Source organism: Eucyclogobius newberryi, unplaced genomic scaffold (genome assembly GCF_026437365.1).
Source record: "Eucyclogobius newberryi isolate DKJ021-1_F unplaced genomic scaffold, fEucNew1.0.hap1 SCAF_1, whole genome shotgun sequence".
Taxonomy (NCBI): domain Eukaryota; kingdom Metazoa; phylum Chordata; class Actinopteri; order Gobiiformes; family Gobiidae; genus Eucyclogobius; species Eucyclogobius newberryi.
Genome location: NW_027315723.1, coordinates 29747017 through 29774969, shown reverse-complemented (window position 1 = coordinate 29774969; position 27953 = coordinate 29747017). Strand labels below are relative to the sequence as shown.

Here is a 27953-nt window from a genome sequence, read left to right as displayed (position 1 = left end):
GTGTTTGTGTACAACCAAGGACGAAAAGCAGACACACCATTAGATTAACTAAACTTTATTGTAACGAAAAATGTATTGATAATTGAAATCCATTGACATTTGTTAGAAAGAGCGTGACGTAAATACTGCAGTACACAATTCAGGCACCGATTCCAGGTAAACAAAATATTATTAAATTACACAAAATATAACTTTTGGCAGTAACAGCATTTGGATTTTAAACTGCTAAGTTCACTCTGAGGCAAATACCTGAGTTCTTAACTGTGCGTACAACAGCAAATAACATCAAAAACACGATTAAACTGAAAGGTTTGCAACATTTTAAGACTGACTAGACAAAAACAGTGGCAGATGAACAACTGTTACAAAGCAAAATGTTAAAAGTAGTGTGCAAAGTGAGCATTAAGTTGAGTGAGTCAAGTAATAGTTTTTTCCAGGATATAGTAATAGTGTTTTTAAAGGCAGCAAAGCTCTTCAGACGGATCCTTTTCTCCAAGACCCTGTGAAGAAAGCAGACAAATGTTTTACAATTTGGAATAGAATCGTTTAAGAATGAGACTCACGTTGCTTGAAACTTAATTTAGTCATTATCCATTCTGTCCCACAATACCTCTTTGACATGTTGCGTCTAGCGGCTCAGAAAAGTCCTGTGATCTCCTCGGTGACGGGGTCAAGGTCGATGTCATAGAAACAGGGTCGAGTCGGCAGCCCAGGCATGGTGCTCATCTGAGGGGACACATGTAAATACATCATTCATAAGCCTTTATTTACATTTTTGCGACCGTTGTGGTGTTCCAGAAGCCGTTAAAACAGTGTAACGCAGAGCTCCTTGTCGTTTAATCCTTATACAATGTTGACAGTGTCCTATAGTCTATCTGGACATTAAAACCCCCAAAAAATAACTTTATTTTAGCGCTCATTGGGATCAACTAGTCTACATACAAACAAAAACTATTATTCTCCCGTTTTAAACAACTTGCCATCACAAGTTAGTTATTGTCACGCTGTCAGTCAAATTATTACAAGTGGCAGGAGTGGAAAATAGTGCTACAAACTAAAGTGCACAACATTTCTAAAACATGAAGACAGGATCTATGTTAGGCTTTTTAACTCCCTATCCCTGTAAATCCCTATCCACTGCATATGTCACACAGAATATGTAGCTATTCCCCTTTGGCTTTATTAGATGCACACAAACATTTGACATAATCCTAAAAACATGTAGCACAGCATCATCCCATTTGGGCCAATGACTATTGCATTTGTCAAGTTTTCCCATTAAGTTTAATGTCATTTTCTTCTCTCAGTTTGTCTAATGCTGGTTATAACGTCGGCACTGTCCTTGATTGTTTGTGTCATCCATATTTGTTTGTAATGGCCTTCTTTTCTGTCGCCAAAAGTATGTTCCAAAAGTATCCATTTATTGTGTCCATGGTAGGAGTTTTGAGGCCTAAAGTTATGAAGTATAGTGAAATATCAGTACTGAAAACAGCTTGCTGTGGTTTGTCAGTCTCAGTCCAATATTTATGAACAATATGGAGGGATGTCAAGGTTATGAGGTTAATCGATAATTGTGATTATTTAGGTCACAATAAATTAAAAAACAAAATAAAAATTGGGTTTTTAAATTCAATTTATAGAAAAGTGACCATTTTCAAGTATTTTCTGCTCACCCCTTTCCTCAAAAAAGTAAACCTAAATGTAAAGTGCTTTTTAACATACCGTTTATGTCAAGTCAATCATTCAGAAAGTTTGATTTCATGAAACAGGTGACATATTGAGGAGCAGTAATGTGCAAATAGAACAAGAAGGAAAGAACATGCATTGTCGTTTTGGCCACGAGGTTAATGATGATCGTGAAAAATAGTTATATCGCAATCTCACAATAATCGTTACACTCAAACATGAAATTGTGACAACGGTCCCAAAACACGCGACGATGGTGGGACACTTGACAACCAGTTTCTCCAGCAGGGCTTTATCAAACTTACAGAGCAGCATGAGAGCAAACGGGGGCGAAGCGTGGCTCTGACCTTGCGCCGTTCCTTGGCCATTTCGCAGCGCTCAACTTCACGTTTCTTTTTATTTTTAAACTGGTGATTATTTTGTTATTACGTTTATATTAAAGCTCCCACCATAACACAGCTGAGGAGCGCCAGACCCACCGACCACTGGATGACATCACCCTCCATACATGATAACTATAATCATGAGTCATTTGGCGCAGGGGCAAACGGATGATCAATGCACTGACAACCTCCACTTTGCCCAAGATTAACTTAGTCGACACACAATAGACCCTTTGTACGCACAACCACTTCTTTCCAAATAAGACAAACAAAGGGCAGCGTTTTCATTCCTGTTCTCCAATATCCCGCTTACACTGTGTTTCTGGAAACGCATCATCTGAAGAAGCTACTCGGAACCAAACAAATGGTAAGCGATAATATCTGGACATCTACAGAGAACAGATGTGCTACAACTCAATTTGATCAATCATTTAACCGTCGACCACCACTAATTCCATAATTACTCTTGGTGTTCTTGGATTTAATCAAGCGATTGTCAGATGTACACAGAAATGTTGTAATAAAAGTCTGTAAAAAGAATGTTTACATAACGCAGCTCTTTGACTATAATATAAGATCATGGTTTCTGGGCTCTGTTGACATTAGGATACTGTCAAAAATGAATATCTCGATAACAATATTCAAACAAGGTTATGTCAATCCAACAAGAATGTGTTAAAATGTGTCTGTAAATGTTGAGATTTCATTATCAGACAAGTGTGAAATGTTTGTCAAATGAATCACAAAAGAGCAGAAATATCCCAAATAAATATACTGAGAGAAGTTGAATCAAATACAGCTTCGCTCCCAACCAGCTTTGAGCTTCCCTTTTAGCTGTATTTGATTTAACTTCTTTCAGCTATAATTATGTGCCTGAATGTCTCAACACCATCATTTATTGAAAGTACTTTTTTCTTTAATCAGCTCTTTGTTGCATTTGTTCTCTAAGCAATATTCTCGATGTTCATATTTTGCATGTCTTCAAAAGAATGTTGAGAAAATTTGCCCACCTCTCGTTGCCATAGCAATTAGCAATTCAAAACTAAACATTATATTCTTTGAATCGTGAAATTCTCATAATGTCACCTATAAAATAAAGTTAATTTCATTTATACATAAATATGGAAACCATTAACCCTTAGTATCAAATACTTGAACTGCATTCTAACTCGTAGTGCAATAAGTAATATGAGTTACAGCAACAGTGTGAATAGTATAGTTTGTGAGCACTTTTACATCAAATTTAAAACCATCTCTACCTAAATCTGACATCACAGTGTTTGTTTTACCTAAAGTATTAACCCTCGCCCAACTGACTTAGAAACCCTTTTATTGCAGCTGCTCATTACTTCAGACACAGAACTAAACGTGACCATAAGCAGGCGATATCAGGGAGGCCATAAGGAACAGAGTAGATGTAATTAAGAGGAAAAAAACAGGATTTGAAACCGGCTCTAATGTCATTTGTGACGTGAACAGGAAGGAGCATGTGAATGAAGCTGCAATCAACTGGATTACCGAGACATCCACCACAGTCACAGACGTCCAATAAAGTCAACACGACAAATACTACAGGCACGCATAAAAGGTTTAGCCAAAATCCAGCGATGCCAACTGAGAAAGTAAATCATCCCCCTGATTGGTTGAGGAGTGGCATTTTTCACATGCCTGCCTCCGCCTGGCCTGGGTTTTTTACGAGCCCATTAGTGGAGACGAGGAGCCCACAGGAAGTGAGCCGCTGTTTCCTGTCTCTGTGTAAATGATGGGACGGGGCCGGGCAGAGGGCGCAGAGGAAGACACCGGCTTCTTCCTGGTAGTGGGCATGACCTCAGATTGTGTCAAAAGGCTTTTAAAAGATGAGCCAGAGTGTGAGGCGCTTAATGGGAATTCAATAAAGTTCACGCGGCCTTTTGATGTAATAAAAAGGGAAATGATTTGTTCAAAATGTGACGTCGCCGCAGACTAATGACTCATTGGTGATACAACTGTAGGTACTAAAAAGAATGTCAAATTGTGTAAAAATGTGATATTGTGACATCCCTTTCAGTAATTGACTTAAGGATTAATGGAGGTCAGGACCGAACAAATTGAATCTTTGATTTTCTTTCATTCCAATTTTCGAACTCAGAGTTCAAACCTTTCAGGCCGGGGCCGCCAAAATAACCGTGCAACCAACCCGGGACCCCCACAGTAAAATGAAATAGATGTCTGTACTAATTTCAAGTAGAAAACCTTTAAAAATGAGGTTTATTTGTTTTTATTTTAATAGTTTGTGCTCATGCTTCGGGAAGCACTGAACTAACATAACATAACATACTATATTAATATTCCGCTAATATTCCGTTTGTTACCAGGTCTATAGAAACAAACATTCTGAATGAAAATGTGACAAAAATGGGCAGGTAAAAAATAAAAATAAAAAAAATTGAAATGTTCTTTAACTAAACAGATACCGGTAATTAAAAACAATCAAAAATTTAACTTTGCTTCTAAAATAGTCAATGTCTTTTTGTTCTCATAATTGTATTTTCATATAAATGATCATGATGATCGATTAACCGAATAATCTTGACATCCTTAGTAAATGACTACTTAACCTGAGTAATAAAACATGCCATTACTAATTACAATTACCTGGTAATACAATTTATACTCTGATAGCTACTATTTAAATTACTGCTGCAACTAAACACTGGAAATGTGGTTGGTTTAATGGTAAAATAATAAAAAGAAAGCAGCTTTATGTATAGTAAACAAAAAGCATCAAACAAGTACAAGTTAAAAGGCTAAGATTTTGATAATCTAATAAATATTCAATGGTGGAAGAAATACTCCTTTTTGTTACTCAAGTAAAAGATACAGGAGATTTGTTTTTTGTCCCATAAAGAAAATCTACTTAATTATTAAAGTACACCTTTAAGAATGACTTTGAGAACTGTCAAAGAGAAAGAATTGTCCTTATTCTTGGTTCACACAAGTCATTTTCCTGGTCAATTCTTTTTAATCTACTTTTCAGCTCAAAAATGTAGTAGAGGAAAGTACAGAAACCTGCTCTCAAATGTAGTGAGAAAGAAAACAGAACAAGCATTTACTGTAAAATTTAAATACATACACTGGAATATTGTACATACATGTTTTTTTTAAACTTTAACTTTTTTACTTTGTTACTTTCCACCACTGCATGATTACATGGACACTGGTATCTGCTCGTCCGTTTGTTTGTTTGCTTATGATGGAAAATACAGACTGAAATAAATATTTTCCTGTAAATAATAAACCTCAGACTGAGATTCAAAATGCCTTACACAGTGACAGTAATAGTGTTATCTTCTTCTTTCTGGTGTAGTGAATGCTTATCATGAGAAAAATAACAAAAAACAAACATTTAACATTGTGCATTGTTCAGAAATCTTTGGTTTGATGACGGTAATAACTTATGCTTTCACACAGCGTATATAACGGACCAGATTTCACCCCAAATATCCTGTTGTTAATTGGCATAAATTGTCAGTGAAAAGGGATGAGACGGCGTGACGGCCAACGTGGACTCCTGAATACTCCTGAGCGATACAGCGTGAAATGTAGTCTATTCTCTTTTCTCAATATTCAAATGCACACTTCCCTAACTCTATCTCATTTTAGAAGTCTGAGTGACACATCTTTACAATTGCTTTTTATATTTTGTATGCAGACACATAAATTGTTGTAAATAACCTTTTGAATAGTTTTGGCATTTCTGATCGGTCCAAGTTGTCAGTTTGAACATCAAAAGCAACAAAAATACGACCGTGCCAAAGTTGTGAAGCGCAACAAAAGGCTCTTTGGGTGCTCTGCTCCTCAGACTCACAAACATGTTGGCACTCGCGAAACAGACAACACGACGCGGCTAAAGTTGGAAACTGCACTTTGGGCCAAATCAGTTCCTCTCCCGCAAACACAATGTCCCTTTGTCGGAGTAAAACCCTGAAGGAGACAATGTGGTGAGAGTTTGACCCCCACTGCCACCATCTACCAGGCAAAACAAAAGTCTGCTAGAATCGGATGAATAAATACAAATAAATGCATGATAGTGAAACATGTGTTGATTTCTCAAGGTGCAAAAGAAGTTGTTTATTGATGCTAAACCGATTGAGTAAAGTTTAATTTAAAGAAGATTTTACTATTAAGATCCCTAAGACACACTTATATGGTTGTATATAGTTTCCACTGATAGATTGAGTGCATTGTGACAAAAATGAGTCCAACTATGTTCAGAAATAAATACCGGTACACAGTTTTGATCAATTGCTTGGACAAGTAACAGAATTTCCGCTGTACATAAAAACAATCCTCCTTTATGTAAAAAAACAAACAAACTGCCAACCCTCAACTAAAACGTCCTGTAAATGCATGGGGTTCTTGCACTAGTTTAGCCATTCAATTAAAACAAACCTAATCACAGTGCTTGTCCGAGAAATTGCAGTTACATACAACAAAAACAAAACATGTTATCAAAAACTGCTAACAAGGTAGCAGGGGTTAGGAAATAAATACATAAATGGTAAGCCAAAACCAATATAGTTTTATTATTGCAGTTTGTCAATCGGCTGCAGTGATTGGCTGAACGTCGATTAGCTGAAAGTGCCTCTTCAGTCGATTCCAGTGCGAGCTGTGCCGTGTCACTATTACAGCTCTATACGTTTGGTTACGGTTTTGGCAACTCTCTAGAAACATGTCGCATCAGTGTTTCAGATAAAGCGGATCTAGACAGATCTATTGTTCGGGCTGCGACCCCTCCCGCACATATCTGGGGCATGACATCAGGCCCTTCCTGGTTCTTCACCCCCTCCAAAGACCCTGACCCCCCTTCCACCCCAGAGCACAACTCCCACTGCTCCCACACAACACACGCACTGGGATAGGAAGGAGTCGCCAGAAAAGAAAACACCAAGATATCTCTCGAAGCCAGTGACTATATTAACATGAAGTGCAAGAAAATGCGTCACTAGATAAACGAGAACTAAAACCAGAGATGAGCCAAAGTAACCCAGGTCAAAAGTGTAGGTCAACAACACAATAACTAAGAAATGTGATGATTATAGCACTGATTTAAAGTATATTGAGGTTTTAGTCTGATTTATGCTCAATTTAGCTCCAGTTTAGAAGGGGTTCGAACAGAAAATGAAATAAACAGCATCCGCAAAAGACTAATGTGTGTTTTCTTCTTAAAATTAGGTAATTTGTCAAAAATGTGTGACTTTGTGAAAAAAATTTGATGAATGTCACTTTTTGTCAACAAGAACATTCTGAAAAATAATGTTCAAAATATATACGATAATCACATGCAGATAACTTACTTTCAGCCAAATGCAAATACTGAGTTTTGTTTTAAGTTTCAAGTAAAAGAAAGAACAAAAACGCATCAGGGTGTAACTTGTTTTGTTTTTGTACAATATAAATGACGGTAAGCGATTTCAGGGTCTTCAGGGTCTCGGGGCGACCGGTCTGACAAGTCTTGCAGACGCACACTCAGCGCCAACCCGAGTTCAAAGCCCTCGCAGGAGTCTCCCTTTGGGGTCGGAGCCGCGGTTTAAGGGCGTAACCGCGGGCAACAGCACATCAAAGACTTGGAGACTGGACAGACACCAGTCCCGCATTCTGCCAGACCCTCCCAGCATGCACCGGGACTGACACCCTGACCTCGGCCAATCAGAGCGCAACCCCTCAGGACACACTGGTGAAGTAGGAGGCAAAGCACTTCCTTCCTCCGCATCACTGTGAAACTAAACATGGCTGCAGTAAATCCTAACATGGCCCGTTTATATTACTGTATTCATTCTGGTGATTAGAACAGGATAAAAACAAATACTCACAAGATTCTTATGGTTGTTCTCCGAGTCTTAAAGAGTTCTTGACTTGATTTAGTTAATTGGCATGTAAGTTAATATAATCTACTTTTATAATCGTTAAGTTCAGTTTTAGGCTACTTTTAGAAACTATATTCGTCAGGTTTTAGGTCACTTTTTGACCTGGTTTTATCAGGTTTTAACTCACTTTTAGAACCTGGATTTGTCAGGTTTTAGCCACTTTTAGACATGGTTTCTTCAGATGTTAGTCTTTGTTTAGCCCTTGTACTCATGCTTGGAACGCTTAACTTACTTGGTTCGACGTATTAAGAGATCCACTGGTCTAGTTAGTGCATTTAAAAATATTGAAAAAGGCTATTAAACCACTTGTCTGTTGTTTTGTTGCAGAACGTACCGTTCCAACAAGTGGGTAGATGAATCCGGCCCCGATGCTTGCTCTAACATCTCGTATGGGCAAAACAAATCCAGTCGGGGCTCCTTTCTTCTCCGGCATATGTGACAAGGACAGGTGCGTCTTAGCCATGCAGATGGGCAACGAGCCAAAACCCTGCATTTAAAACGAAACGAAACGTGTAGACAGTTAAATTACTTTGGGGATTAGAAATGAAAGGGTGGCATTAGGTAGAAGCTATGAGCGCGTTACCTGTTGATTGTAGTAGTTGATTTTAGCCTCAGCTTCGGCCGACAGCTCGATGTCACTGGCGCCATAAACATTTTGGGCAATAGTTCTGATCTTTTCCACTATGGGCATCTAGAAAGAAGAACAAATCATAAAACGTAATGTGGCGGAAGTTAGATCAAGTAATACAATCAATGATTACAACCAAACAGTGAAAGCTTTAATTTTTGTTGATGCTTTGTTTAAGACCAGCCACGTGACACGCAACTTTCTGCATGAAAAAAAGGAAAAAGTGTCTTTTTAAATATAGATTTAAAAAAAAATACTTGTTTTTGCCTCTGAAATTGTCTCGATTATTATGTTCTTATGATTTTATTGTGACCTGAATAATCATGATTACTTACTATTATTACTTCCGCTACGATTAAGGGTTAAGTAATCAAGTACCGGTAATACATTTAGTTGATATTACACTGCTGCTGCTCCAACGACTGGTACAGTGTTGAACAAAAGGGGAATGCCCATATTGAAACATACTTCCAGAAATCTGTGATGATACAATTTAGCCTTTTTCTACTCTGGATAAATAGTTCTGGGCAAATTCCCAGTCGGTCCTGCATCGCTGTCAAAGACCTGCCACTCAGAAGCCCCTCCTTTACCCATGGATTCATCCCATCTCTCACACTCCTCTTGGTCCAACTACTCCCCCAAGAGACCTCTTCTGTTCTGACATTTCAGTGATACCTGCAACTTGAGTTAAGCTCAAACTCGATGAACTCGCATTCTGTTGAACAGAATGTATCTGAATAGGTAACTATATACACGCTAGTATCCCTGTGTGCACTATACTATACTGTACTGTAAATGGGAGATCATGCGTGTGCACTTTGGGTTAATCAAAGTCACAACTTCACAACTCTAACTCAAACCAGCTGATGTTTTTACTTGCACATTCTTCTACATCTCTGTCTAATACAAGTGACAACATTACCCCGGGGGAATGTAATGGACGCTACAGTGAGGAAAGTTCTCCCACTTAGAAATTATGGATGGGGCTTTTCAACGTGGGTGCATTTCCACTGCGAGAGACAAAAAAAAAAAAAATGGAACTCTCATTGTATGATTTTTAAATAATTTATTTGAAGGTTTTTGAAGCAAATAAATATTTGAACACCTACCAATCAGCAAGAATTCTGGCTGTCAAAGACCCGTTGGTCTGCCTTTAAAAAGTCCACCTCTCTTCCACTTTTTAATCTAAATTAGAAGAACCTGTTTGAGCTTGTTAGCTGCATAAAGACACCTGTCCACCCCAAATCAGTCAGACTCCAACAACTACCACGGGCAAGCCCAAAGAACTGTCATAAAGACACCAGAGACAAAATTGTAGACCTCCACAAGGCTGGAAAGGGCTACGGGGCAATTGGCAAGCAGCTTGGTGAAAAAAGATCAACTGTTGGAGCGATTGTTAGAAAATGGAAGAGATTTCGATCTCCCTCAGACTGAGGCTCCAAGCAAAAGCTCACCTCGTGGGATCTCAATGAAGATAAGAAAGGTGAGGAATCAGCCCTACACAGGAGGAGCTGGTCAATGACCTGAAGAGAGCTGGGACAACAGTTTCAAAGGTAAAACACTACGCCGTCATAGTTTAAATCATGCATCGCACAGAAGGTTCCCCTGCCCAAGTCAGCACTTGTCCAGGCCCGTCTGAAGTTTGCCAGTGTCCATCTGGACGATCCAGAGGAGTCATGGGAGAAAGTCATGTAGTCAGATGAGGCCACAATAGAACATTTTGATATAAATTCCACTTGTCGCATTTGGAGGACAAAGTAGGATGAGTACATCACAAGAACACCATCCATACTGTGAAGCATGTGCTTTTCTTCACAGGGGACAGGACGACCGCACTGCATTAAAGAAGGAACAAATGGGCCTCCTTCCCTCAGTCAGAGCATTGAAGATGGGTCGTTGCTGGGTCTTGCAATAATGACCTAAAGCACACAGCCAGGATAACCAAGGATAGAATATCAAGGTTCTGGAAAGGCCTAGCCAGTCTCCTGACCTAAAGCCAATTGAAAATCTTAGGAGGGAGCTGAAACTGTGTTGCTCAGCGACGGCCCTGAAACCTGACAGATCTAGAGAAGATCTGTGAGGAGTGGACCACAATCCTTGCTGCAGTGTGCAAACCTGGTCAAGAACTACAGGAAACTTTTGACCTTAGTCATTGTAAACAAGGTTTCTGTACCAAACATTAACATTGATTTTCTCAGGTGTTCAAAGACTACTATTTTTAGCAGACCCTCCACCAGAAAAGCTAAATCGTGCACTTTTAAAAACAATGCGAGTTTGCTCTCCTAGAATGACATTTGGTTCTCACAAATGTCCTCCAAAACACTTCTTCTGCTCCAGATTTAACAAGTCATAAGTTCTTCATAAATTATTTCCAATGTCAAACTCAAATTATAATATACAATACAATATAATTTAGTGTAAAGGTCCAGTATCTTTTGGATATTGAATAACATGGTCCTCCCACAATATATTAAAATATCAAAATTCCACACGTGAAGTAGTACAAATACTTTTTTCTTAACAATGTCACACAATTTACATGTCACAAATGTAGTAAATAGCAATTATTTTGTTGACAAAACTAGTTTACTGTCTGTAACCAATAATACATTTACTGAACATATTGCAGTCCCTAGTAATGCCTTCCTGGTTTCTAAATTTGTGCAAAACCACAAATCAAAGTGGGAGCCAAAGTGAAACATGTTTAAATATGGTAATGTTCTGAAGATATTCATCAAGAACAAGTTTGTTACAGAGCAGTCTCCCTAAAGTCAGACAGGAAAATGGGATAAAAACAGTTTTATCTATTAAAAAAACAACTAGGGTGCTTTGACACAATAAATAACTTACAGTTGTGACGGTCTCACCTCAATGTCATACAGGAACTTGAAGTGGCTGGGTTTGCTCGCTGCCTCCTTCACAGCTTTAGCCAGCTCCACAGACCCTCGCCCGCCCTGAGCCCAGTGGTGACAGGGCACTGCGTCTGCTGCCCCACTCTCCTGGGCAATCTGACACACCAGCGCCACCTCCGCCTCCGTGTCTGTCCTGAAGAAGAACCACAATAGTAATCGCAGTCCACTTGGCTGGATGTAATTTTAATTTAATTTACATTTGGCATTTGTGCTTTACCTGAAAACATTAACTGCTACCACAACTGGTATCCCAAATTGGTGGGCAATCTGGATCTGCTTTCTGAGGTTGCTGTGGCATCCACCTGCAACTAAGTCCAAATTCTGTAGAAAAACAAACAAAAATGTATTTAAAAAAAAATATATCTGAGGCAAATATGCAAACAAATATTTAAAAGGAGTTCTTTTAAAAACACAAGTGTATTTAATTTTAAATGCGAAATTTAACTTGTGATACAGTTAATTTGGAATTCAGCTTTCACATTGTACATTTCTAATCTTAATCAGGTCACCGCAGTGTTGTTACTTAATACTTAAGTTACAAGTTATTCTGTAAATGTAATCCATTTTTTATTGGTTATCATTTACTGACCTCAAAGCTCCCCTTTATCCAGAGGATATGTGTTGTGTGTTTCGTAGTATATTTGTGTGTTTTTGTAGTATATTTGGTTGTTTCATGTGCTTTTTTTTTTACTGCTCAAACTAATTGCCCCTGGTGGGATTAATAAAGTTGTCTGAATCTGTATCAATTTGAATATAACTGGATGTGTTGGGACTTTCCAAACATCTCACACACATTTTGACCAAATCCCCCATCTTGAATCTAATGAGTCATAGATGATTATATATATTGCAACATACTTCCTAATCTTTGTCATTTCCTTCATAAATATTGGAATTATTTCTGTAGTCATTGACAGGTTATTTACTTATTTTTCTTCTCGCACGACCCTTCAAGTTTATCAGAGTAATTGAATTGTGTGTGTGCATGTGTCCAGCCTCAGGCCCGGAGCGGTAAGGGTGAACAGACTCTGTAAACCCATTTCCCTGGATCTGTTTTCCTTAGTACTTCTGGTTCTCATTAAGGTCTTCACAATTAGTGTATGCTGCGCCACTATTTTGGCAGCTGTAACTATCCAAGAGGGCAGCGAACCGGGTCAAAGGGAATATTATCGTTCCTCACCAAAGTCGCCCTTTATCTCTTCTATTCTCTGGTTGAATTGAACTTTCAAGTGACCTCTTAACTTCCTTAGTCTTGAAGTACAAGAAATTAATGTGTTCCTGCGCTCATTTAAGACCCCCTGTATGTGCCTTTAAAGTGCCTCTGACAGGTTGGACAACTCATTGAACTAAAACGCAGTTAAGAAATATATAGAATTTTGCTAAAAAATATTATCAGAATATTGAATTTTTTAGGTTTATAATTTCACTTCCTGGAATTTCACTTCCAATAAAAATATATGAGAAGTTGAAGTTTATAGGGTCAAAATAGTAATTTCTTTGTGTAAATTATGCATAAACTGCAAATTTTTCAACTTTTCTCCACAAATACCTCCTCGATTGGTGTAAAACTAACAGGTATCATATCATTTGCACTTTAACATCCAAACAATAGCTGAATGTTTTTGTAAATATGCTATGTTGTAACTATGTTAATAGGCACATGACGGTCTCCTAAGTGATGTCGTGCGCTGGTGAATGAGTTCAAAAGGGGCCTAACCTGTTACAGTCTGATGTAGTTCAAGAGGTACAGAAAGTAATGTAGTTAACCAATGTATAAAACCACTGAACCCAATAACAGCAATGCCCTTCGATAATACCTACCTCATCTATGTACTCTTTAGGGAGAGGAGCGCCCGCCGAGACCTGCATTAAAAAACAAACAAGATATTATCAGTTCAAAATATCATCTCAGATCATATAAAAGAAAGGGTGTATAATGTGTATGTTTCAACAAACGTACACTCGGACCTCCGCCGTGCATCTTGAGAGCCCGTACGGTGGCGACCAGAACGACGACGTTGGGTTTGAGCCCTGAAGCTCTGCATTTGATGTTGAAGAACTTCTCCATCCCGATATCGGCACCAAACCCGGCTTCGGTCACTGCAACAGACAAGAACACACAATGATTACACCCCATCACAGTATTGCAATGATTTAGAAAGTACCAGGACATGAACTGGGACTGTAGGATCTTTGACTTCAGACACAACGCTCTCTTCACTGAACTTGTGAATAATAATACTTTTATTGTATAATGCCAAAGAATTAAATACAACAAAAATGTAGGTCCAAGTTGTATGTCTGTCCCATCTGTAACATTATGTTGAGTAATGGCTTCTCCAAAGACTTCAAATGCGCTACAGGCCTCTTGAACCGGATCCAAGCCAAGCAAATAGTCCACCTGGAGTGACAGCCGTGTTAAGATAAAGATTCCCCTTACTTGTGAGCGGCTTATGTGTAGTAGACGTGCCCCTATAGCTGGTTTTACAGTGTGGGAAATGTTGAGAATCCCAATTCAAAAGAATACATATAAGCTTAAGCAAAGAAGTTAGTGTTTCCATTACACACTTCCTTCCTCCTTTCACCTGCCAATCACCATTTACACTGTAATATTGTGTTACTGTGGGACCAAAAGAAGAACATGCATGACATTAATACACCAATCATTAGGGATAAAATATATTGATGTATTTTGTATGCATACAGCCCCATTTATTTTTAGCTCCATTGCTCCATCTTTATCATTAAACTCACTGGTCTGTTTAAAGATTGTGTCCAGCTGCAGATGCCATGATGAAGAGACAGTCTGGATTAATGGGCTTCTCGTGTCCGTGATCATAATGTTATTGCAGATCATTGTGCACATCTCCAGTCACAAGGTTGATTCTGTCTGTAAAGTCCATTTTAAGTAAATTTGGACACTTTACTCATCCTATTACAGATTACAGTATGTGTCACACAACAGACAGTCTGGAAAACTAAAAACGATAATCACTGTCAGATATAAGGTTAATATGAAGAACATAAGGTTTGGATACAAGATCTTGGTTGCACAAGGCCTCTTGTGGGATTAGATAGACAACAAGAAAACAAATAACAGGAAAACAAAACACTGTATTTAAGGGCCATCTATTGCTCATCTATTGCTCAGACTTTATAGTATTTACAGTTTTACTTACTGTAGGTTTTGTGTATTCTACATCAGAATGAATTGATTGATGTTCTAATTTGAAACATTAAAAATGTAAACCATTTCATGTTACACTGCATGAAAATTCCAAAAGGCATCCACGTGGCATATATGCATTGAACTGAATTGGGCTAAAGTTCCTGAGAAACCCTTTACGCCCACATCACACCGAGCAGCAGTGTGACCTCCAAAGGATGTGAGGAGGAAACACTTGCACACTTCCTGCTTCGTGAGTTAGCCTTGAACTCTCCATGAAGCTAAATGTTTTTGAGAGGGAAAGAGCTGGAAGAGATTACTGCCAGCAAAAGCATCTGCACTGGCACCTCAGCCAATCACAATAACAACAAACGACAGGTAGGTCAACACCACATTCCTCAGTGTGTAATTTTGATAACAAGTTTATATGAGAGTGAATGTTCTGTGTTGAGCAAAACCTTATAGTGACTTGTCTGCATTTACTGGTAATCACAGAAGTCCCCCACATCTGCTATGACATATCCAGCTCCCCAGTGCAAAGCAACATTTCTCCATTTACAGTTTAAATTCCTATGGGACGTGAAAAGCCCCCTTGATGAAACAGAAAAAAGTATGTCCCACAATCCTGCGGGAGTTCAACTAAAGTTCTTTCTTTCTAATAGCACTGGACACTGTTTGACTGTGTATATATACACACTGTTTAATAAATTAAGAATGTGTATATTTAAGTTTTAATAAACTTGTAAAAAGGTATTTTGAAATATCACAATAATAATAATACAGATATTGCCGTACTTCACAGCTGTATCGCATATCACGACACTGTGGAGCTCTAGTTTCAGCTTGTTGATATACACGCTAATTAATGTTGTAATTATTCACAGAAGTATCTCTTAGTTTAAAAAGGCAGCAATGCAGAAAAAATGCATTGGCCTAAACATTAGTGATTGTGGTGGGGGGTGCGTGTCTCCCAGCTGCTGAGGGTCGGGCAGGTGGGAGGCCGAGTTCTTGGCATAGCTCAAGGTCAGGTAACAAATACAGGAGTAGAAGGAGTAGAGGGCTAGACAGAGGAAAACAAGGTTACCCTTCCTCACCTCTCTTACTCCACTTAAGTGCAGTGAAACCAGACTCCGAGCTGTCAGGTCTTCAGACCGATCATAGATGTCAGGATATACGCAGTCTGAACAATTCCTCCTCAACGTGTCGCTTAAATGAAAGAGTCTCAGACAATACTTTACTAAAGGGTCACAATGAGTCCATAACCAATTCATTCTTATTCATATTTTGCTTATTCCTTGGAGCTTATCACAGAAAGTACGAGACACTTAGAATGATCAATTGGTTATGACAAATGTACCACACAACATACAACCTTTTAATAAACTGCAACAGTTTATCTTAGTGTGTTCACCATGTTCTAAACAGGTTCAAGTAAACTCTCTCTTATTCATTCACTCGACTATGTGAGGAATCAGAGAGAAGCTTCCATGAACATGATAACACTGACAAACTCAAGTCTGCTATGACGTGCTGGGATTAGTGCGGTTTACTCTGAGGCATTCCAGGGACTCTTAACTTTATGTGGTTCCTTTCTTTGGTTTCTAGAAAGTCATGAAAGTAGCAGGTGGGTTAATACAAATAATGTAAGTTTACTTTTTTAAGGCCATTCCAAGACATTTCTTTATGATTTGCCAACCAGTAGATACTACAATATTCAAACGGTAGACCAACTTGTGTTTTTAAATGGCACACGTAGTTCTTTGGGGATGTCACGGTGATAATTTGCCAGGCTGTGGTGCTACTTTCACCGGCATTTGATCTGCGAGCCTGAACTTACCCACAAAGCCCTCTCGTCCCACCATCTTCAGCGCGAGCTTGTCGGCGAGCACAGAGGAGTTGCCATGGGCGATGTTGGCGAAGGGCCCAGCGTGGACAAACACTGGAGAGCCCTGCAACAATCGCACAAAGACACGGGGCTAAATGAAAAAACAGTGAAACCACAACAACGAAGGCGTACGAGCAAGCAACAAAAACCTTTCACATTAAAGCAAAACCATAATACGGCTGAATGTGAAAATGTAACTTGTATTCTGAATAAGTACAATTAAACTGACATATACCATCACATCTACTCAAACTACAAAGTCTCCAAACCACAGTAGAACTAAGAACTTAAGAATTAATTTACACACAATGAAGAAAAAAGATTGCCACAACAGATTTCCTCAAACAGACTTGATTTCACATAATTCAAATGTTTAGACATGTGGCACATTCCTTCATAAACCCATTGAATATGAGGGAGGTCAATATCTGAGGAAAATAAAGCATTGTTGAGTAACTTGAGCCGGGAGTTTGAGGAAAGAGGAAGGATGGGAAGGACCATATTGACGTTTTTGTTCATTTTGACACTTTTGTTTGCATTCCTCTGTCTGGCTCAATAAACATGCCGCCCGCTGTGGAGTAAATCAGAAATGTAAGACCAGACCAGAGCTGCCGGGTTTGTCCATGCAAACCAACAACAAATATTTACAGTTACACGTCTTGTGGAAAATAAAATACTGAAAGAGCTCAGTCACATAAATAAGGCTGACACAGATACAGAGGGAAGTTTCACAGTGAAATAACAATCATCTCTGGCACACAAAGCTTTGCATCCAATTCGTCAACGGAAACATATCTGTAGCTAAGGAGATACCAATCCTGTCGAACTAAGCAAATACAAAAAACGAAAAACAAAACACATTCCATTTCTACACGCACACATACAACATGCTTCAGATTAAATGTTCTGTAACATGTGACCAAACCAGGAAGATGACAATCGTCTCAGTATTTCCTCCTCTGGTGCATCTTAACATGTGCACGATTAACTGAAAAACCACATATACATTCTGATAGTAGCGGGTTAAACAGGGCGGCATGGGAGAAACCATGACAGTCTCCAGCACAGGAAAGATGCAGGGGACTGTGGGACTCCACGTAGACAGGATGTATGACACAATGTGGGCCCCACAGGCACGTACTGCACCAGGTCCCAAAATTCTAAGAAAAATGTATACCGGTAATAATAACCGATGGCTCACACTCAAATGAATCGCCACTGCCTAGTTTAGTTGGTCTTTCGCCTATAATGATACATCTTCATTTTTCTTATATTCACTTAAATGTCACAAATGCACAGGGGGGAAAAGGGTGGATGCATGGAATTTTCTCACACAGCTTGGAGGCCTGAAAACTGAAGGCGGACCGGAATGACAGGAAAACCACAGCGGAAACAGCTTCACACAACAGAGACACAATATTTCCTCTTAAAAAAACGGAAAGTAACCAAATCCCTGGTGCCTGCTCACCCCACACACACACACACACACTCACACACTCACACACTCACACACTCACACACTCACACACGAACACACTCTCACACACTCTCACACACTCTCACACACTCACACACACTCTCACACACTCTCACACACTCTCACACACTCTCACACACACACACTCACACACACTCACACACACTCACACACACACACTCACACACACTCACACACACTCACACACACTCACACACACTCACACACACTCACACACACTCACACACACTCACACACACTCACACACACTCACACACACTCACACACACTCACTCACACACACTCACACACACTCACACACACTCACACACTCACACACTCACACACTCACACACTCACACACTCACACTCACCTCTAGAGTCTGCATAAGAGTAGGTTTGATGGCATCTTTCATCAAAACGGCCAAGGCTCCACTCACGCCCTTAACAGAAAAGCAAAGAAAAACACCAGGGTGGTTAAATCCAAAACAGCACTCGGATCCATCTCCTGATCATTGTGGTAAGTGCTAAAAAAGGCACATTGCATAAAACCTATATAGAGACATCTGCACTAGGGTTTGCTATACTGAGAGGCACATTGCATAAAACCTATATAGAGACATCTGCACTAGGGTTTGATATACTGAGAGGGCACGTTTCCATAAAATTCTGTATAATCGGTGGAAAACAGTTTGTATTTTCACTGTGCATCCTGCTAACCAGATTAACTAACGTAACTTTATATGGGAACCTCCTCTTTGCTCTGTGCATAACAAGAGCCAGCTGACTCCACACATGGATCAGGTGAAGGGAACACTATTTTAATGGACCACAAAGTGAAAACATATTGTTATAACTTGAATCACTCGTGGTTAGGGTCGGTTAACGTGTTGCAGAAAGACTGGAAACTGACCGAGTTCTTAACCTTGGATGTCTTTAAAACCAAGCTGAACGCATTAGAGGCTGCCTTGCAATTGTTTTTCATAATCTGTGCTTCATGGTATTATTTTACAGTCGTTTGTAAGTATGCATGCATGCATGTATGTATGTTGTCTTTACATCTCAATGGAACTGTCCTGATTAAATAAAAGGTAAAAAAAAAAAATAACAGATTAAGATGTCATATACAACAGATACCACACATCATACAGATATAGAATGAAAGGAAATTAGAGGAAATGTAGAGCAAGCTATAAAACCTACACCTGATGCTCATGAAGTCCCACTCACCAGGTCCTCTGCAGTAACCGGACGTCCCGAGCGGCTGGTGCCCACTACCATGCGAGCCAGCCTGTTCCTCATGTCCTGCAGACTGTCCGACAGAGCCAGGATCGCCATGATTTCACTGGCCACTGCAATGTCAAAACCAGTCTAGGGAAAGACATTAACAAAATTATAAAACAAAAGGTAAGAGTATTATATAAAGAGAACACTCGAGTCCAACGTAATAACTTGATCATGACTGCATATTGTGTATTTATGCATTTATGTCATGACTTTTAAACATTGTATCGTTAGTCTTTCCCATCACAGAATTCCCAAAATCATTGTAAATTGACAGCAAACAATGATATTCCTTATTGTACTTCAAGACAAACCTCATTTGAATAGGCTCTAAACCTGCTCAGAGTCACAGCATTTGGCCACATAAAAATACAGACTCAAAATTAATTGTGAACTAGAACAGGACCAAACCCATGACCCCATCAGGACTTAAATGGGCTCAATTCAGCACCAGTTAATGAACAAGCTCTGACTCCACTAACAGATTATGACAAGGGGAATGTAAGAAGACTAGAAATTTGTTTTACAACTATGAACTGTATGGTATCCAAAACCACACCGAACCACTGGGGAGCTCTGAGATTCAACTCCCAGCGCCAAAAGCCTCTGGACATGTGGTGTATCCAGTGCTGAAGGAAATTTGGGGCCAAAATCCAAATAGCGTGGACAACCCAACGACTTTAAATGTAAGCATCTGCTAAACTAACATATGGAGTTTAGTGTGCGTGTCATATTCCTCGTCCTTTAAACATTTGCTTTCACTTAAGTCCTTCATGCTGCCCATTGAGCTTAACTGTTTATTTACACAATTTAATTTATCTGTCATTACTAGAGACATATGGGTGCAATACATATGGGTTGAATCACAGAGGAGGAGGAGGAGGAGGAGGAGGAGGAGGAGGAGGAGGAGGAGGAGGAGGAGGAGGAGGAGCAAAGAGATTGGGAGTGGGTGTCTACAACAATGTCCACTCATGTCCTCCTCTGTAGTGGAAACTATTGAACCAATGACAAGTCTTTGAGCAAATGAAGAAGTGTGCACAACATGTAGATCTGTCAAGAGGCGTTCAGGTGTTTGTGAGGGTTAACAAAATATACTAATACTATAAAGATTACAAAACTAGTATTGACACGAGATACTGAACAAAGTCCTGAAGAAAATTACCGGTACAAAGATTGGATAAAATTACATACTATTGTCCCAAACTGTAGAACCATTACCTATATTTTTCATTTTCTTAGATTCAAAATTGTTTTAAATTTTAGTATGGCGAAAACACTGTATGCTTCAGCCAAACGAAGCAGGTAATTAGACAGAAAACGTTAAACCATGTCTTAAACGTATTCCCTTGACATTAGCTGCTCTGAACTTATACTTAAATTCAACTTCTTTGTGATTATTACAAATATTCACTCAGGGTCATCCATATACGTATTGTACAAAGCTCTAGTACAACTGCAGCACAAGATGGGGAGAGACACTTGGCAATTGGTCGAGGCAAAGAATCAAACACCCAAGGCCTCTACCCAATGCACCACCAGCGAAGAAGGATATTGAGAATTTTTCAATATACCATAGATTAATTTATTCTTACCTCTCTCATCTGTCCCTTTTCAGTGCTCGCTTGTCCAACGGTGATCTTCCTCAAGAAACGATCGTTTGTATCAAGAACTAAATGAGGATAAAAATGCACCATTAGAAGAAATGCATTTTAAAAACAAATTTATTTTCTTGCTACAGTGAAGCTCAGGAATGTTATGTCAAAAGAATCTGACAAAAACATTAGCCATATAAACTCAGATTTATATCTCCTCCGCTGGTGAGAGTGAAGTTTGTTTGATTTAGGGTCACACCCATGTAACATGTGCTGCTAAATGCGTTTTTAATCTCAAGTCCCTTTGAGAGCTCTATGCAGACAGTGGACTACATTCCCCATCAGTCAAAGCGGCACCCAACTGCTGGTTCTCACAGACACATTTAAAATAACATGGCATCAGTGACAGTTAGCTTAGGTTACACACCAATTTATTTCAACTGAGAGAAACCCTCAAAAACACATAGCACATATTCACATAAACCATTCCAAAAATAGGTTTGTGATGATTGATTGAAACTGAAATTTAAGCCATGACTTTTAGATCTGATGCTCTTTGAAATTGACTTGATTTGACAATTACCAAAGAAAAACACATAAAAGATAAGTTAGCCATGTGTGTACCCCTCTGCCAGGTGATTTTGTTTGGGTCCAGATCAAGGCGGACAAAGCTGCTGACCTCCTGTGGTGTGAGAGACTCTGGGTCTGTTTTATTGATGCCCAAACGCTGAAACACAAACAGATAAAACAGACAAACTTATCCCTGGGGTGTGAACTAAATGTCAACAGCTAGTAAGACGTCACACTTGTATTTACACAACCTGTTGAACTTCATCATTGGTAGAGTAAAAGCGGCATTAAAAGCCCTAAAAGGTTGTTTGCTGGGGCCCTCTTGTGGACAGAACATCCACATTACACATTTACAATACAAGAGAGGCATATTTAGTTCAGATTAAACTAGCTAAACTAGATTCTCACGCACTAGTATTTAACATTAAGTATTAAACTTTTTCCACCTTATCAAATTTCAAACTATTCAAATAAATATATAGGTTTTTCTTTTTTAAATTACACAAATTATTCAGGGTTAGACACTGCATTAATAGACTGACCTGGAGCCTGGAGATTTGAATTGGTGAAAATGTCCTAACTCCATTCAAAGAAGGAACCAGCCTTTTGTACAGCGCCTGTAGAGGAATAATTGTGTTATTTCATGTACATCTTTCACAGTTTTAGTCCTTTATCCCTAAAGTAAAATGACATCAAACTGTTTAGAAATAAAATGTGGACCTTGTCTGACTGTGCTGCCTCGTGAAGCATTCTGGCATCAATAGCAGCTGCCACCAAGTTGTTCGCTGCAGTGATGGCGTGAATGTCACCGGTCAGATGGAGATTAAACTAAGGAGAACAAACATAGCACATGTATTTGAAATATATTTTGACACTCATGAGTCTATTTTACTTTTGAGGTACATCAACATTTCAACCACACCGTCCACAGCCAAGTCTCATTATGGTATTAGCAAGTCCAAGTTTTGTGAAAACTGTTTTTAAGGTTTAAAGCTGGCAGTAATTCTGCTGAACTGAGTTGAGTGAAGTTCACTTGTGTCCGTTTAACTTACCTCTTCCATAGGGATGACCTGTGCATATCCACCCCCAGCAGCGCCCCCTAGGCACAATGAAGAGATGGTGAGTGTCAGAACAGAAAAACTAAAAGGAAACAATAAACAAAAAGGTCCGTGCAATAATTCCTCAGTGAAACACATAGCGTGTTACCGCAGTCTTTATTCAACTCCACTCTTGTATGTGCAAGTACTTATATTGCTGAAATAATTAGCAACATTTAAAAAAATAATTGATAACTATAAGGGCAGCAGTTTTTTGAAAAGGGGCAAAAATACAAAGTATTCTTTTCTGTCTGCTGTGCCCTCTGTGACTGAATTTAATTGATCAAAAAATAAAGAGTTTTTTCTTTTTTACATCTATGAGCCATAGCAATTAGTATTGAAGAGATGAAGACCTTTGACTCCAAATGTAGGTCCCTGAGAAGGCTGTCGGAGACAGGCAAAGGAGTTGAGCTTCAGGTGGGCCGAGAGGGCCTGGACCAGGCCAATGGTCACGGTGCTCTTCCCTTCTCCAAGTGGAGTAGGTGTTATGCTGCAAAAGGAAAGAAACAATGCCGTTTATACAATGTGATACATGGACAAAAGCAGACATCCCATTTAGTATGAAGTAACAAATTATGTTATAAATTGCTTAGTCAGTTACTTTAGAACAACAATATGTAAATAATATGCAAAAAGCTTTATAATTTCTGGCACAAGGGCAGAGGCACACGTGAATCGTCTTCCACATTGTGAACCAGTGATGAAGTGATGACAAACACTCACCCAGCCACCAGCACATAGTTCCCATCAGGCTGAGACTGAAGTCGGTCTAACAGAGACAGACGGACTTTTGCTTTGCTCCTGCCGTAGGCCTCCAGTTCTTCAGGAAGTAGACCAATCTCCTCCGCCAACACTGTGACAGCTTTGGGAGTCTGAGCTCTGGAAATCTCTATGTCACTGTGAAATAATTAAACATTATATTATTATAATTCCAGAGCTTGTACATTTTGTCAATCACTTGGTTCCATACCTTGGCACAGGAGTCACAGGCTTCAGTTTGAGGCTCCTCAGGCTCCAGGGTTTGTGCTGCTGCTCCTGGAACCAGCGACTGCTGCTGCGGATCACATTCTAAGAAGACAACATTTGCGGCAGGTAAATTACAAGCATTGACAACAAAAGACACAGGCAGTAGTATCGACAGGTGAAAACCTGTATTCTGTAGGCAGCAACGAGGTCTCCTGATCCCTGCTTTGTAGACATCTCATGTTCATCTGAAACAAAAAGCATGATTTATTATTAATACATTATTTCAAATGTTCTTGTTACATCAAAGAACACATAATATGCATAAAACCACACATTTACACACATACACGCATTCAAAACATATGGAAACGCCAAATAAATAATAAAAAACAAAAAATCTAAAAGAAAACTCACAAATGACTGCCGCTCCTGGTCGAACCCATGTTGAGGGGATATTTCCATCTCCTAATAAGATGACAGCATCAGCCTCCATTACCTGGGAAAACAATGCAAATAAGAAAGAAGTAAAGTAAAAAAAAGCCATCATCACCGCATCAAAAGGTCCCGGTTAAACGATAAAGCGTTACCCGTCTTTGGAGATTGTCGCGGTGACTCTTACAGGCCTCCATCCCGCTCCTCTCAATCAGGGCCTGAAGAGAGTACGTCAGAGCGCCTTCAGCTCCAACCAACAGTACACGTTTTCCTTCCAGAGGCACATCTAAGAAGCGGAAATTATGAGCACTCCAATATAGGACAAATATGGAGGGGGGGGCAATATTTTATGTTTATTTTTTCGTCGACAATCTAAAATGATCCTCCCACACAAATTAATCTTAAAAAGTAAATTAAACATATAAACATAATTTCAATCTCACCATGATTCTCCAAAAGATTGACAATTGCCCTCGCAACGGGCGGCATAAAGCTCCGTCCACAGTCACCTCGCAGCAAGCGCCCAACATTCATGTCAGATAATCTAACCAACGATGGAAAGAAAAAAAATAAAAATATGAATCACACTTCACATCGGCAAGGCTGTATCGAGACGCTTTTGACAATCACCGCATTGACTGAGGAAATTGCTATGATTTATCGCGATGACACGGCGTGCCTTAGTCATCCTCCGCTCACGAGATGCACCAGCACGCCGTTACTAACTCCGTCTAATTGTCCCCAGGCCTTTCTGATTTGCGTTAAATCTGCCCCTGAACATGTGAGTGGCCGGTGAGTGGAAATGTGTGCGCCGCAAGAGGACAAGACTTCACTAAACCAGAATGTTGAGATTTATAGAACAGTTTTGCGTAAGGACGCTTTACCCGTCGGTGTCCTTCTCTGGTCTGAGAGCGTTGACCACTCGGCTTGTGAGGAAAGAAGGGGGGAGTTGTAGAGAAACGCCGTGGACACCGGGATCATCGTTCAGCTTCAAAATCTCCTCGATGACCTGGAAAAGGCAGAAGTCAGAAAAATCTGAAAACAAAGTTGTTAAAGTGGCACTGAGAGGTCGGACGACACGTTGAACTGAAATGCAGTTAAGACAAATACATTTTGAATTTATAAAAACGTTATCTCCGGAATAGCTCAACTTTTTTTTGGATAATTTAATTTCCCGTTTATAAATCGATGATATCACTAGGAAATTACCTCACCTAATGTTGCAATTATTCTTATTTAAAAAGGTTGAATGGACGATTTTTTGGACCAAAATCTGAGTCTTATTTCCTCGTGGCGTGGACTGCCAATTAGTTCTGCCACGTATCAATCATAAAACGCACCTACCGCTCACCTGCAGCCGCGTGCTGGCTCGCCCCCACGAGCAGCACGGTTCCGCGCGTCTAAGCGGATGGATCTATCATAATAAAGGGAATAAGGGAACTATATTATAGTTCCCTCAGTGTACGGGACAAAATGAAGACGGAGAAAGACAGTTCGAGCTGACTCATTAGAGACGGAAATCTACGGGAGACGAGAGATGTGATACGATCCGCCGCGCTAGTAAACAAACGCACGTGTGTGTTGTATCAGTCCGCACGGGGGAGTGCGCATGCGCACTTCCGCCTGAGTTCTCAAATCACCGAAAAATCGTCCATTGCGCCTTTAAGTCAACAACAATATATTTTTAGTCAACAACTTTATTTTGTTGAATTAATGTTTAGAGATTCAAAAAAGTTGTTTTTGGTGTAATTTATGCATAAACTTAGAACACTGGAATGAGTGTACCTAGAGTGATGTCACTTCCTGTCATTTTCAACAGATTTTTAAGCGTTTTCTCCACAAATACCTGCTCAATTGGTGTAAAAAACGATCATGAATATGTAAAACAGGTACAAATACACACACACAAAAAAATCCAAATTAGGTACTGGTTATTACGTCTAAAACTTCTGCTTCTTTTGCCACTATTAATATTATTACTACAGTTATTACCACAAAAACTATTCCAACTAACTTATTGAAAATGTACAAGATTTAGACTATATACACTCATATTAAAATGCAAAGTATTCCTGAAAGTTGGGTGGATACTTTACACCAAACAAGAACAATTAGCAGTGTGAGTAGGGGAATAAATCCAAAGGAGTAAATCCAGCTACACAAACACGGGGAGGCTTCTGGGCAAATGAAAAGTTAACAGTTTGGTGCTACTCGCCTCATCTTCAGTGCTGTGCTTTGGAAGACACGTCTGGGTGATGTTCAGTCCAATCTAGAGAAGCACAGCTCGGTAAGAGAACGTTTTAAGGCAAATATTACAATATAGAGTTAATATAGTGTTACCATTTTTGCCACTCTTTTATTGATCTGCCACGTGTTGTCATCTTCACCAGACTTGGAAAAAAAAAGAACAGACAAATTTGGCTGTAAAATGTGCAAAATTATAATTGATACGTAACGATTATGTTTGATATATTTCCTTAATAAATTCTGATTTCCTTTGTATGTGTTCCCAAACTTCACATACCTGTAGGATAACAAGAGTTGGTTGGATGGTTGGGCTTTTTCTCTTCAGAACTGCCAACGCTTCACTGGAGCTTTGGATGATTTCTCTACAGACACAATTATAAAAATGTAATGGTTTTACAAACATTCATAAAAAACATTAAACTTGCATCAAGCATACAAATTGAAGTAGGTGGAATGCTCCATTGTTCAAAACCTAAATAAGTGTCACCCTCTTATCTTTTAACAATTATATCCTCAGGCCCATTGGTCCCCAGACCTGAGCAGCGTGAGGCCCCAACACACTGACCTATTTTCAGTAAAAAAAAAAATGTAAACACTGGGATAATAATTTCTGTAGATCATTGAAAACAGGCAATTCATTCAGACAATCTCTTAACTGAGACGTCGTGTTTTTGTCTTATGATCATTATAAACGCGATGTTGTAGCCGCGGTTTAATTGTTTCAATGGTTTGATTAAAAAAAAAATCAAGTTTAAAAAGGTTTGGAGGCTCAAGGTAAGGTGAGTTATACACGCAAAAAGAGCTACAGACAAACCACGAGGATGTATTAACAATAAGTCTGGTAAGAAAAGGCAGAAGTTACATCAGCTGGCAGCGAGACAGCGGCGCACGTGCTGAACCCCCAACAGGAAACGGCAAAAACACACAAGAAACACACAGAGTAATGTCTCACCGAGGAGCGCCGTCACTCTCAAACTTATCCTCTTCAGCCGGATGTTTCCCGAGGTTAAACGCTACTTTGGCGCTGGATCTACCGCTTGAAGTTGCGCTCGCAGCCCGCGGGAGCAGCAGCAGATTACCGGCGGCGGCGTGTACCGGCGGTAGTCTCCGTGACAAACCGCAGACCACGCGCCCGGTACGCTGTCCTCGGAGGATCCCGCAAGTGTTTCGGATTAACGACAGTCTCATCGCGTTTTCCTCTCGTTGTGTCTTTTATCTCCCCCGGTGGTGCTGTGCCGCTCGGAGTCTGTCAGAGCTGCCGCGGGAGGGAGGGAGGCGAGTACCGGGAAGTCAGCGGCGGCGGCAGACGCGGGCTCTGGGTGGCGCTAGGTCCTTGATGGAGGCGCGGCGGCTTCACGGGCGGTTGGAAATCCACACGTGGCATCAAGTAGGCACACGTTCGGCCAAATCCCGATCCCCTTTGTGATCCAATGACGCGGCGGGTGTGACGTGCACGCTGTCATGTGCCACCTGAGACATGTTCGCAAATTATTATAATTTTATTTTTATTTACTTAATTATCACGGAATTTGCTTCCCATAACGGTTGCCTATTATTTAAGGAAAAGTTAATTTAATATCGTGTACTTTACGAACTGTGCTGCGTGTATTTGAACGCAGCCGCGCGCATCAAGCTTGTTAAGTGCGGGCGTATAAATGACACATATAAATATTGTTTTATTCCTATTTTGTTAATTATTGTAGGCAATGCGAAGTTTAAGAT

The 27953-nt window shown here is 39.7% G+C and overlaps 1 protein-coding gene across 1 annotated transcript; it reads right to left on the bottom strand.

Annotated features, from left to right (window-relative positions):
• Positions 1-473: 473 nt before the first annotated feature.
• On the bottom strand, positions 474-27443 carry mthfd1l (methylenetetrahydrofolate dehydrogenase (NADP+ dependent) 1 like). The gene is made up of 28 exons (XM_072442939.1): positions 27184-27443; positions 26509-26593; positions 26325-26375; positions 26200-26253; positions 24869-24993; positions 24428-24528; positions 24140-24270; positions 23967-24048; positions 23736-23797; positions 23557-23654; positions 23310-23483; positions 22940-23076; positions 22542-22588; positions 22210-22317; positions 22032-22106; positions 21544-21646; positions 20920-20996; positions 19274-19414; positions 18418-18486; positions 16519-16630; positions 13476-13615; positions 13337-13378; positions 11733-11836; positions 11471-11648; positions 8559-8666; positions 8310-8462; positions 611-726; positions 474-500 (listed from the first exon to the last, which is right to left on the bottom strand). The coding sequence occupies exons 1-27, from the start codon at positions 27417-27419 to the stop codon at positions 637-639; spliced, it is 2883 nt and encodes a 960-aa protein (XP_072299040.1). The 5' UTR covers positions 27420-27443; the 3' UTR covers positions 474-500; positions 611-636.
• Between the last annotated feature and the right edge of the window lie 510 nt (positions 27444-27953).

Bases quoted from the DNA above. Each gene is read 5' to 3' on its own strand.
- mthfd1l (XM_072442939.1), bottom strand. From the start codon at position 27,419: ATGAGACTGTCGTTAATCCGAAACACTTGCGGGATCCTCCGAGGACAG. The intron at 16,631-18,417 runs GTGAGTGTGAGT...CGATTGTTGCAG, and splicing joins CTCTTATGCAGACTCTAGAG to GGCTCTCCAGTGTTTGTCCA. The intron at 11,837-13,336 runs GTAGGTATTATC...GTTTTTCTACAG, and splicing joins CTAAAGAGTACATAGATGAG to AATTTGGACTTAGTTGCAGG.